Source organism: Cebidichthys violaceus, unplaced genomic scaffold (genome assembly GCF_023349555.1).
Source record: "Cebidichthys violaceus isolate CVI_PGR_0920_01 unplaced genomic scaffold, fCebVio1.0.p SCAF_14, whole genome shotgun sequence".
Classification (NCBI taxonomy): Eukaryota; Metazoa; Chordata; class Actinopteri; order Perciformes; family Stichaeidae; genus Cebidichthys; species Cebidichthys violaceus.
In genome coordinates, this window is record NW_027176307.1 from 10,708,366 (window position 1) to 10,720,865 (window position 12,500).

Sequence of the window (12,500 nt, forward strand, 5' to 3'; positions counted from 1 at the left end):
TGGACGGAGGAAGAGGACCGGATTATCTACCAGGCGCACGAAAAGCTGGGCAACCGCTGGGCCGAAATCGCGAAGCTGCTCCCCGGCAGGTAAGGCGGACTATGTAGAAGAGAGAAGGGGGGGGGGGGGGGGGGGGGAGCTAGATGAATCACTGAACACTTGTTGGTTCGACTGTGCAATGCTGCGGTCGAGAGGGTGAAACAGAGGGGAGGACACTGAAGGAGGAATGAAAAGAGAAGAAACAAAAGAGAAGAGGGGTGATTTAAGGACACAGAACATGAAAGAAGATAAAGGCGTGAATGCAGAAAGTGTTTCCGTTGTTTTCGAAAGACAGGAATACGGAATGATTGGGAGGAAAAAAGGCTTAAAGACAATGTCAGGACAGGGTGTCCTTTCTAGAGCAAGGCCTAGAATCAAATGATTAAGATGAAAGGAACGAGGGAAAAAAGATACTGTACTTTCTTTTTTTACATGATTGTAATGGCTCCGTTCTGATAACCCTATCAGTTGTGTGTGTGTGTGTGTGTGTGTGTGTGTGTGTGTGTGTGTGTGTGTGTGTGTGTGTGTGTGTGTGTGTGTGTGTGTGTGTGTGTGTGTGACTGAGACTGTGTCTGTGGCAGCCTCTGTGTGTGCCTGTATTGATAATGCTATCTAGTAACACTAGAAGTCCTGGATGTCTTGCGGATTGTGTTTTGTAATGGCTAACCCGCACGCTAATACTCAATATATTCGTGACTTCCAGGACTGACAACGCCATCAAGAACCACTGGAACTCCACCATGAGGCGAAAAGTGGAGCAGGAGGGCTACCTGCAGAGCGCGGCGAAGAACGGCAACTCCTCGCTCTCCATCAGCCACGGCTACGTCAAGACCCACAATCACATCCTGGGTTACCACTCGCCCGGTCACGCGCAGCTGCCGCACAACTACGCCTACATCTCCGACACACACAGAGTGAGTGGGGCTCTCGGCCAAAACTTGGGAAAACTAAATTATTTTGATTATGTATTTATTCAATGTTTCTGATTGGCTTAACAGGTACCGTTCCCCATGGCCTTGTCGTTGAACCTCCTTAACATTCCCCAGCATGGAACCGCTGCTATACAGGTAAAAAAAAAGAGCTACTGTGAGGCAACGGGAGGGATTGTGAGACGAGAAGATGAGCTGCCGCTAACTTTTGCCTCCTGCTTTCTTTCTTTTCCCTCAGAGACACTATAGTGAGGAGGACCCTGAGAAGGAGCAGAGGGTGAAAGAGATCGAACTGCTGCTCATGTCAACAGAAGATGAGCTGAGAGGCCGGCCATCACTACCAGTAAGTGTGCATCTGTGTATCTGCATGAGCCCCGGTGCGGGGGAGCTATTAAAAGTGCGACAGCACAATTTATGTGCTTGTGTGTGTGTGTGTGTGTGTGTGTGTGTGTGTGTGTGTGTGTGTGTGTGTGTGTGTGTGTGTGTGTTTGACCCCGGCTTTAAGGACGGTGGTTTGGATGCGTGCGTTTCATGTGCGGAGGAAACATCTGGGGGGTTTGTGATGAAATAGGACCTCATTGCCATTTTAGTGCGTGTGCATGACCCCTTGTGCAACCCTCTAGCCAACACTTCTTTACATAAAAGTTCCCTTTCTTCTTCTCTTTTTCTCATTCCTTTTACACCTCTTCCCTTATTGTCAGGCTTGCATTTTCTAACTTGTGTTTTTACACTCACCCTACTGTTCTCACACTTTCAGACGATTATACTTTGATTATTCTTATTAATAGCACTCACTCTTTGTATCCTTTTCTCCCACAGATGAATTTGTCCTTTCCAAGCTGGGCCAGCCAGAGCTCTTTGTCCAACAGCTCCGAGGGTGCGATGTTGTTGCCTCATCACCAGGCGGCCGCCCCGGCCCTGCCCCTGGACCAGAGCTGCCTACCCGAGGAGAGCGCCTCTGCAGCGCGCGCCCACAGCAATAACGGCAGCCACAATCACGGCAACGGCAACAGCCATCACAGCAGTCCGACGTTCTCAAATACCATGCCGGAGTTCATGGAATGCGTCATTGATTCAGTAAGTATCTGCATTCAGTTCGTCCTTGTGCTACAAGTTCAAACGTCATGATCAACTGTGTTGAGATGAAAACGGGTAGCTTAGAAAGTAGCAACGTAGACTTTACCAAGTAGTGGGCTTTGACCCATGTTTTCCCGCCCCTTTCTAGAGCCTCTCCTCAGTGGATGAGGCCCCTACCAGTGAGCTCTCGGTCAGAAACCTTCCCTTTTCACCCTCACAGGTAGTTAAAGTAGCCGCGTGTGATCAGAATCCATCCAATCACCAACCTGATGCCATCAACAACCAATCATTCAGAGTGTCTCTGCTGTCGTTTTCCATCTTTTTTTGTTTCATTTCAACTTCTCTTTTGAAGCACCGGCCATCTTTCCTCACCATTCCTGTAGATCAGACCAAGTTTGCTCTGTGATCTGCCAGAATGTTACTTCTTTAACATAAACCTGCAAAGCTACTTTAGTTGATTGGTTTCCTTCCTTTTGCTTCACAGTTTCTCAACCAGTCCATGAGCCCCAAACACTCCGACAACGACAGTTTACCAATGAGCTCGCCTGTGGACTCTAAGCCTCTGATCAACCACACTATCAGGCACCAGAAACAGGAGGAAATGTAAGTGGCTCCATCTCAAATGTGTCGAATCATGCAACTATATAAAACTGTGGTAAAAGACGGCTAACGTTCAAGTTGTCTCTCTTTATCGCTCTCAGGTTCAGAACTCCAAACATTCGTCGCTCGATCCTGGAGTCATCTCCTTGCACACCCACGCCTTTCAGGTCAGCTCTGGCCATGCAGGAGGCCAAGTACGGACCCGTCAAACTGGTGAGAGAGATGCTTTAAAAACCTCGTTACACCCCCTGTCAAGTCTTGCTCTGGTGTTCTTGTGTCTCACTGGGGGATTTGTGTCTTTTGCAGAACTCTCCTCTGGAGCAACAGATGGTAAAATCCATCAAACAGGAGCCGATGGAGTGTGCAATTGAGCAGCCTCCTCTGAAGAAGATAAAACAAGAGGTACTTCATGCTGAACATAAGCGAGCACACATATGTACAGAAGCAGGAGGTGGCCGTGGATAGTAAAAATGAATAAATTGAAGCCACTATTTATTAATTTGTTTGCATGAGATACGTGTATAAACAGAGAGCCGGCACAGCAGACCAGCCTTTCTGCCCAGAGCATGAAGAGAAGTGCCTTTTACTAACAATCCCTTAATAACTCATCTCCAAACTACAGTAAAGCTTAAGTAAAGAGCTATCTACAACCAAAGTGTGCCTTAAGCAGGTGGCGGTTGCGATGAATGACTTGGCCTTATGCATTGCCAAAGTTACTTAATCATTTAATTTGTGCCCCGGAGTTAATTAAAACGTGGGAACGATTTATTTCAATTGAGGTAACTCATTATATTTTGTGCATATGAATTAGTAAATGGCCTTGATGTGTTTATTTTTCTCTCTCTGATCTCTCCAGTAAATACTGTTCTAGGCTACTGTATGTTCCCAAGTTTGCCCGACTCTTGATATTAACCATGATGTGTTCTGGGTCTAGGTGGAGTCCCCGTGTGAGAGGAGCCCGTGTTTGCAGTGGGAAGGACAAGACCTTCACACACAGCTCTTCTCCCCAAACGGCCCCGCACAGGAAGTACCTGTAAGCTCACCGTTTGACACTTCATGTTAATGTGACGCCATCACGTTACTCACAAACACCCTCAAACCTTCATTTTGAACTTCTGTTGTTAAGATTTTTGTTTTTACATGTTTCATTCAGGACCTACTTACTAGCTCATTACTGAGTCAAGACGGACACAAAAACTACCACCTTCCTCGCAGAGGCATGGGCAGCCCGCTACAGGTGTGTGTGTGTGTGTGTGTGTGTGTGTGTGTGTGTGTGTGTGTGTGTGTGTGTGTGTGTGTGTGTGTGTGTGTGTGTGTGTGTGTACGCTTCCAGGTGTTAAAATACGTAGCGATTGCATGGTAACCATCAAAAACTCATCACCCTGTTTCTCTCGCCCGACAGCAGCTCAGTTCCTGGGAGCAGGCGACCTGTGGGAAAACTGAGGAGCACGTCTTGGCCTCGGAGCAGAGCCACAAGTACATCAACACTTATTCTACGAGGACGCTGGTCATGTAGACGGAGACACACGTTGAACTGAGAAAGATCAACGATCCCTGCGCTGGACGCAGCGCTGCAGATTACATATTTGTTGTGGTACAACAGTTGGGAGAGGCTCTATGCCATTGGTGTTTTTACACTCACACTTGTTGGATTTCAACCAACCAAAGACTAAACAAGTTTTTTTTTTTGTTTTTTTTTAAATGCATCGAATTTGCTCTGGGTTCTAATGTACGTCCTATTACGTGTGGTCTTCGTCATTATGTTGTATTATAAATGGGAAACGGTGGATATATAATTTGCATAGGGCTGTATTGTTAATTCCGAATTTTGATATTAATATAAAGAACAAGTTGATTAATTTATTTCCTTTGTTTTCATAATGGTAATGTTGTTTCTTTTTCAATTGGCCAATGGATCAGTGTTGTAAGTTAAGTATTTAAGCCCTGTTAGCATTATCATAAATCCAAAGGCATATTAATGAATTTAAAAGTGACCTCTGTATTTGTTCCTTTATTTTTTATTCTTTTTTTTAAAACAGGCTACAATGTGTTTACTGTTTATTTCAAGTGTTTGGTCTGTGCCACCTCATGTAAACACTTAACTACTGATCAAGAACAGCTGCGTCTGTTCTCACGTCGTTATTCAACAATGAACGATCATATTTTACACGACAGAAGGGGCCAGCCTTATTAGTATTACCTGACTACCACATTGGCACCTTTTTTATTTCACATAAATTGAGTTTTCATTTCAACTTTTGATATATTTCTCGCCATCACAGTAACCTGTATGGGGAAACTATCGATGAACAAATGTTATATTTGTTAAGACTTTAAGTATATATATATTTCTACATAAATCTTAAATGAGCTTATATGTTTGAAACCATGAGCTTCACCCAGTAAGAGTAAGACCAAGCTGCACTTCATTCTTATATTCTCCATAAAAAGCGAGAGTACTAAACACTGATATTTTATGTAATGCTACAAACAAATCCCAACCGAAACTTCTCTATGGTTTCTGTTTTTACACATTTCTTTGTATGGTTTTTGTATTTTTGTATCATGCTTGATCAACCAGCATTTTGTTTTCTTACTAAGACTGCAGTAGCTCATGTCAAACACTTAGCGGACGATCTTTTTATACGCCTTGTTTTTATACTAGCTTTTGAGCAAAAATGATTTTATTAAAGCATTTATACATGCCAAGTTTTCATGTTTTTATACTTTTCTATACTGCCTAGTAAATAAAGTGTGTTGTTTTTATTACAGCCTTGCATTCCGTGTCATTTTGGGGAAAATTATTTTAAAGGAAAATAACACAATAACAGGTAATAGTGAGAGCAGTTGAAAAAACGGTCCCTCTGAACATTTCCATATATTATAAGTGTAAATATGCTTTTACCAGTCAATACTTACAAGTACAATTAGCCTGTAGTTGTTGTAAACTGGACTGTGAAGGCACACTGTTCTTTAAAGTGAATCACCAATTTGCTCTCTGGTGTTTATGCAAATTTGTGTGAGGGCTTTTGTAATCAAATACTTCGACCTAATCTCCCACACACACACACACAATCCAGTGGAAACAAAGGTTCCCTGTCATAAACTTGTGCCGTGCGTATAATAAAACTTTCCCTCCATCTGCCAATTACTGAGTGAGTGTTGAGTTTATCAGCCAGCGAAAGGCAATAAGCAAATGAACCCAACCGTTGCCTCTTTTTCTCTGGATAAAAAAGGGACGACTCACGAACACGCTCCAGAAACACAAAGGGAAGAAATGGCCCTCGACTCCTTTACACACTAAATAGCACTGTGTACAATTACTTTATAAAACACCTCATTGTTCTCCAACAACACACATGTATGAGCTCCACGTTTAGTCTCTTGAGGAGACTTGTTTTCCTGTGAGGCCATGAAAGCCAAAAGGGGCCCAGATTCAGAACAGGAGCTATATTTACACCCCCCTCCCCTCGCCTCCAGCCACCTGCACCCCCCACCTCACCCTGATCCACCACAGTGCCCTCAAATATAGATTCCCATCTCAAGTATTAGTCTCGGAGGAATACTTAAACAGAAATGACAGTCATCTTGATGGACACACAGCTAACAGGAACTGTGATATTTTAAAGGCAGGACCAAACAGAAATAGTTTCCTCGGGGCTGCTTGGCTTAAGTGACACATACGTATATATCCAAACAGTTAACAGAACATTTATTAAGTAACGTAAAAAATAATGGTGTAAACAGACAGCAAAGAGATGATAGTGAGGGGTTGATCAGGGTTGTTTGAATCCAGAAGATTCTCTGTCAGCAATTGTAGTGTGTGTGGTTTGTGTGTGTGTGTGTGTGTGTGTGTGTGTGTGTGTGTGTGTGTGTGTGTGTGGGTGGGGGTGGGGGGTGTCTTGTGGAAAGAGGCCAGAGCAAGAAGCAGACTTTCACATTGGGAATTTCACCATCTTCTACTACACCCAAAAGAAAAAAAAAGAGAGAGAAAAAAGCCTCAAACCCCATGAGATTTACAGACACCTGCTTCCACTGAGTGAGAAGGCAGCTGCTTCTGTGTGTGTGTGTGTGTGTGTGTGTGTGTGTGTGTGTGTGTGTGTGTGGTTTATTGACAAAACATATAGATTTGGATGGATATTGTAAGATGTCAGGGTATTTTAGAATTCAAACTGAGAATAGGAGGTTTTCTGCATGTGACTGTAGAGAATGATTGATTGGACAAGTGTTGGCTCCTTTAAATGACAGTATAAGTCTTATACTATAAGAGGAATGTGTTATCAATAACAGCGCAGTGCAGCAATCATTTCAGAGCGGCAACAAGAGAGCATGATAGTGCGCAATAATATCTAAACATTGCATTACAATTCACTCACACCGATATTGAATTTTGTCAATGTTTTTGTTCCTTTCAGTTCAGAAGAGCGACAGTATATGTAAAATAGTGAAGGAGAAAAGATTAAAAAAAAATAAAAACGCTATGAAAAAAGTTCTCAAACCGTGCTGAAGTTAGAATAGGCACACCATGCATTTCTATGATGGCTGTTGTGTTTTAGGTGTGTACAAATGTGCAGCTGCTGTAGTCAAACTTTAAATTCATGTATAAAGTTACAACATTCAACAACCTTTCAGCAAAAGAAGAAATGGAAAAATATCCGGTATCTCTGTCACAGGGCCAAATATGGCTTTCAGAGGTACAAAAGAACAGTCAGCGCTGCACTGGGTCAACAAACTTGTGTTGATGAAGTTCTTGGTATAAGTTGTCAGTCTGAAAAATATCCAAGGCGCCCTGATTGTGAGTTAAAAAAATCCTGTATGGATACATGGAACAAGTCTGAAGGGTATACGGGTGTAGTGAGGACAAGTGTTCTTAATAACATTAAGAGGTCATGTGACCTGTGTCACATGACATGAGAGTACTGCCCAAGACAGTGAAAATATCAAAATGAATGCACACATGTTCTGTAACTGAGTTAAAACTACTGGCTAAAAGGAGACTAATGTGAGGCAAATCATTAACTTAAGCACTAAAACAAATTGGCTTTCAGAATTATCCCCTTTAGCAATGCTGTGATCTCTCTGGTTGTACTTTTCTCTACATGGATACCGGTTTAGTAAGGACATAAAGACTTTTATTTGAGTGCAAACAGGAGCCTGAGATTTTATTTTCACATTTAGATTTAGTTGGTAAATGTAACACAGAAAGGTTGAACATTTAAAAAAGATTTGTTTGATAAAAGCACATTTTCTACAAAATATTCAGCCCTAAATGTCAAAGCAGAAGTTCACTCTCACTGCTACATTTTTTTATTCCACCCTCCTTTCGCTTTTTCAAATCTCAAAATGTCTGTCGCAAGCAGATTGGCTCATAAATTCAGTTCGTCTTGTCACAATAGATTTATAGCCGGATGTTGCAGGAGTGGCGGGCTCCTGAACCCGCACGTGCATACTTGCAAAACACACACGCTTGGTGTGCTCAAAAAGCTGGCCAGTGTGCTCTGGGCCCGCATAGATTACTCTAGCCTGATTTCCTCATTCCCTGGGTGCTGTTGTGGTCGGAGATAGGCGAGGGCAGCCGCTCCCTGCTGGCAGCGGTCAGGTAGGAGGGCTGGGCTGGGCTGGCCGGGCCTGATAACTACCCTACCCATCCATGGTACGGAGGAGAGGAGAGAAGAGGAGGGCAGAGAAGAAGACAAGTGATGAAGAGACAGGCAGAGAGAGAAACAAGGGGGGGGTTGTTGAAAGAGGGTTTTACTTCTGTGGAGCTGTAGTTTGTCTGCTTCCTTTCTGTGTTTTCATTCTGCAACAAGGTCAAGAAGTGAAAACAGCAGCAAGGTTTTATGGGAGAGTGGAAATATTAGCCTTGGCTCGTGTGCAAAAAGGGCTTTAATGTTACACTCACCACTGCAAATAATGAAAGTTGACATTTTGGCAAATACGCTTACTTGCGGAGCATTAAATGAGTACTTAAGTACCACTGTCTGGGGGCGATTCACAAAAGGATTGGACGGCTTCTACAGAGCTAGAACTGCACAAAATAAGACAAAAACTACTAAACTAAACTACGAATAGTGAAATTCCCACCTAACTGCAGAATAAAGCACTGCAAAGCAAATAGCGACTTTGTGCTCATGTGCTATTTGTACATATTTAAGGTATAATATGCATTAATTTGGCGCAACTTGGGCCCCTTTCTATGCAAAAGAAGATTTGCACTCATAGTAGTTACAGTGAAATGATTAGGCTCTTCAGAGAGTTGGTGGTAAGTGAAGCGCATTTATTTCGGAGTGTTTCCTCAAACTCATTTATTTTAGGATGCAGTGCCAGGATGCAATGAAAAATAAATGAAAAAATCCCTCCTACATGTCATTTTTGAAAATACATGAGACAAAAAATAGAATTTAATAAAAAATAAGATTATTAAATAAACAAACAAACAAATAATTTCCCTCTCCCTTTTGTTCACTTTATTTCATCGTTGTGGAGAATGTGTGTTTGTTCGTAGAAAGGTGTGTGTGTGTGTGTGTGTGTGTGTGTGTGTGTGTGTGTGTGTGTGTATGTGTGTGTGTGTGTTGCTCAGCTGTGGTCCAGAGTACGAACAGATGGGGTTGGAACACTGTTTCTGTTCAGAGCTGTCTGTTTGCAGATGGAGGTTAAGGTGCAGGACCCCTGCTCCAAAACGTCCACGTTTGTCTGCAGACACGTGAGGACCACAACACAAGGACAGTGGACAACGAGACCCGCGGTGCACCTGCTGACTCACAATCACACAATGCACATGCGTGCGTATGCTCACATGTAACCAGAACACACAGATTGAGCAGATAGAGATGTAAACGAGACTGCGGGGGGAGTGATAGAGAGGTGAGCAGAGAGAGAGAGAGAGAGAGAGAGAGAGAGAGAGAGAGAGAGAGAGAGAGAGAGAGAGGGAGAGGGAGAGAGAGAGAGAGAGAGAGAGAGAGAGAGAGAGAGAGAGAGGGAGAGAGAGAGAGGGACTGTTGGAGCTGCTGCTGAGGTGATTAGACTCGTCTGGAACAACAGTTACTGTCTTCCCAGATTTGGCTGCCACTCGTTTGGCCGTTTCTTTGTTGTTTTTCAGGACCAAAAGATGTATAGAGCAATGTGCCTGTGCCAGATAGCTCATAACAATAACTGTAAACATTTGAAAAAGTGGGTCAGGACGGCCAAAGTGGTGCCAACAGTGTCAAAGAGCAGAAAACGGACATTTGGCCATTAGATAAAAGACTGACAAAGAGTGGGATAAACAGCAAAATAAGGGAGGAGATCAGCAGGGAAGAAAGCAGGAAAGATAGTCGGGCTCATTGTTTACATCATAAAATAATAGTGATGATGTCTTTATGAAGTACAACCCAGACAAAGAGATCCAAAAGATCCAAAAAGATCCAAAAGATCTTTTGATTTTGATTTTGGATGAATCACGGTAATAAGACCTGTTGCAAAGGTCTTCCAATAATTACACATTTTGTTCATATCAAGACAATAATCTAAAATAAACAATCACCCCTTATATGAGTTTCGAACCAAGCCAATTTAAAATGAGGAAAAGCTACATACAGCCTAAAAATATGTGACATCATGTTCTATGATATAATCGCTCTTCATTGATTCATGGTTTCATGGTGTAGTTTATAAAATGGAAACATCTTCAAGGTGCTTATCCTGTCCAACCCGACAAACCCAAAGATCTTCAACTTACACTCACATAAGACAAACATAACTACAAAAAAAACAACTAATATCACGTCAAAACGCAGGCCTACATTTGAATGAATGTACAAAAAAAAAAGAAAGAACTTGCTTAGCTCCAGGCTTTAGAACTACTCTATTATGAGCTCTCATGAGCCACGTATTTGGTATAAATATGGTAGTATGTATTATTTGCCTGCAGATAATGTAAAATGCATCTCTAATATTTCCAAAAATAAAAATTTCTTTGCAATTTCAGAAATGAAAAGGCCTGTTGCACATCCTTCTGTGATTGTAATGACAATCCAGCTAGAGCCACCTGTCCCTGTTTGATTTTTTTAAAATTAGGATGCAAAAATGTAGTATTTCATTCACATAATTGTTCATATTCTGAACTGGGGAAGAACCTCTTTTGCTCCGGCACATTAAAAGTCCAATCACCCAGAATAAAGTGCTCGTATAATGACGGAGGACATGTGACGTCTTTCAGATGTATGACAGAAAGACAAGAGACAATCCCCGACATCAGGATGACTGTAAATAAAAAATGTCTTCAATAAATAAATAGAAGACACGAAGGAATACAAAATGTAAAAGATGAAGACGTATCTACGTTGCAAAAACCGAATGGAAGCAGGTGAACCAGGGTTTTATAACCACACACAGACACCACCACAGCCTGCTGGTGCAGAGTGTGTGGTCAGGTTTGTCACCCAGTTTCCTGACTTGCCTTTTCCCAGCAACACTTTTTAACACACACATGTACACACACACACACACACACACACACACACACACACACACACACACACACACACACACACACACACACACACACATCCTCACGTTATCTACTTTCACCTTGGCTGTCTGGGTTTTCTTCATTAAACACACAAAAACAGAAACACTGATAAAGTTTTTTCTTCCAACTACAGAAATTTTGACATAATTAAAAGAAGTTTAATAATGAATCCAAAACAAGCCTGGGAATTTCTGTGTTTCTAATGTGTGTGTATGTGCCCAAATGTGTGTGTCAGTGTGTGTGCTTGTGTTTGTTTCCACTTGGGTTCAGGCATGAGAGGTGGGGGGCATGTGGCTAACTTTTTGTCTTGAGAACTTGTTCTTACATACAGTCACAAGTAACCCCCCCCCCCAACACACACACACACACACACACACACACACACACACACACACACACACACACACACATTTACACAGCAGAGAATGACATGTTTTCCCGCTCAGGCTTGGTCCAGCTCCCTATTCACCTGGGTAAATAGAGCAGAAGGAAGGGCCTTTCAATGGAGCCCACCCCACACACACACACACACACACACACACACACACACACACACACACACACACACACACACACACACACACACTCACTCAACTTAACCCCACCCTGCACTGCCATCACTACAACTGCACGCAAAGAGTTCCGTTTCAATTCATCCTCAATCTTACATCCAATAACACATACACATATATCTGTCTCCTAAAACACTGTCCCTGTTTCCTTCTCTCCTCTGCTCTCCTCTCCTCCACTCTCCTCTCCTCTGTCTGTCCACTCCATTGTTATCTCTAAGTGATCATGACAAGTCAATTCACATGGCATGATCACGCCTGACCGCCCCCGATTTAGGACACTTGTCACCGGGGTCCCCCCAGTCGTCAATAAATCTGCCCTCGATCCGCCCCCCCTTCAAAACACACTCACACACCCCCTTCAGATACACTCCCTACTGCCCTTGAACTCATTTTGGAGGGTGGGTGTGGTTGGAGGCAATGGGGTGAAAGTTGTGTGTGTGTGTGTGTGTGTGTGTGTGTGTGTGTGTGTGTGTGTGTGTGTGTGTGTGTGTGTGCCTTAACTGCATTTGTGCATGTGCATAATTGCACCAATGAGATAACAATACTCAGACCTCAAGCTTGTTTGTGGTCTGCAGTCCAAAACACCCAGGCTGAAAAGGCAAAGGCACACACACACACACACACGAATGGTGAAGCACACACACTTTCTCTTTGTATGCATGACACCTGTTACAAAATAAACTGGCGAACATAGTGATGACTGTCACGTCCTGACAAAGCGAGCAAATGTTCCCCTGTACATTGTTTCTGTGTGTGTGTGTGTGTGTGTGTGTG

At 42.9% G+C, this 12,500-nt stretch overlaps 1 protein-coding gene across 1 annotated transcript in view; it reads left to right on the top strand.

Annotated features, from left to right (window-relative positions):
• Positions 1–5,416, top strand: part of myb (v-myb avian myeloblastosis viral oncogene homolog) — a 9,153-nt gene extending 3,737 nt beyond the window's left edge. Inside the window, exons 5-15 of the mRNA XM_068708258.1 lie at positions 1–89; positions 743–953; positions 1,038–1,106; positions 1,207–1,311; positions 1,788–2,045; positions 2,530–2,648; positions 2,747–2,858; positions 2,952–3,047; positions 3,580–3,678; positions 3,799–3,882; positions 4,048–5,416. The exon at positions 1–89 is cut by the window's left edge and continues 132 nt beyond it. Coding sequence (XP_068564359.1) covers positions 1–89; positions 743–953; positions 1,038–1,106; positions 1,207–1,311; positions 1,788–2,045; positions 2,530–2,648; positions 2,747–2,858; positions 2,952–3,047; positions 3,580–3,678; positions 3,799–3,882; positions 4,048–4,161 — 1,356 coding nt within the window. The 3' untranslated portion in view covers positions 4,162–5,416. The remainder of the gene's footprint in view (positions 90–742; positions 954–1,037; positions 1,107–1,206; positions 1,312–1,787; positions 2,046–2,529; positions 2,649–2,746; positions 2,859–2,951; positions 3,048–3,579; positions 3,679–3,798; positions 3,883–4,047) is intronic.
• The last annotated feature ends 7,084 nt before the right edge of the window (positions 5,417–12,500 follow it).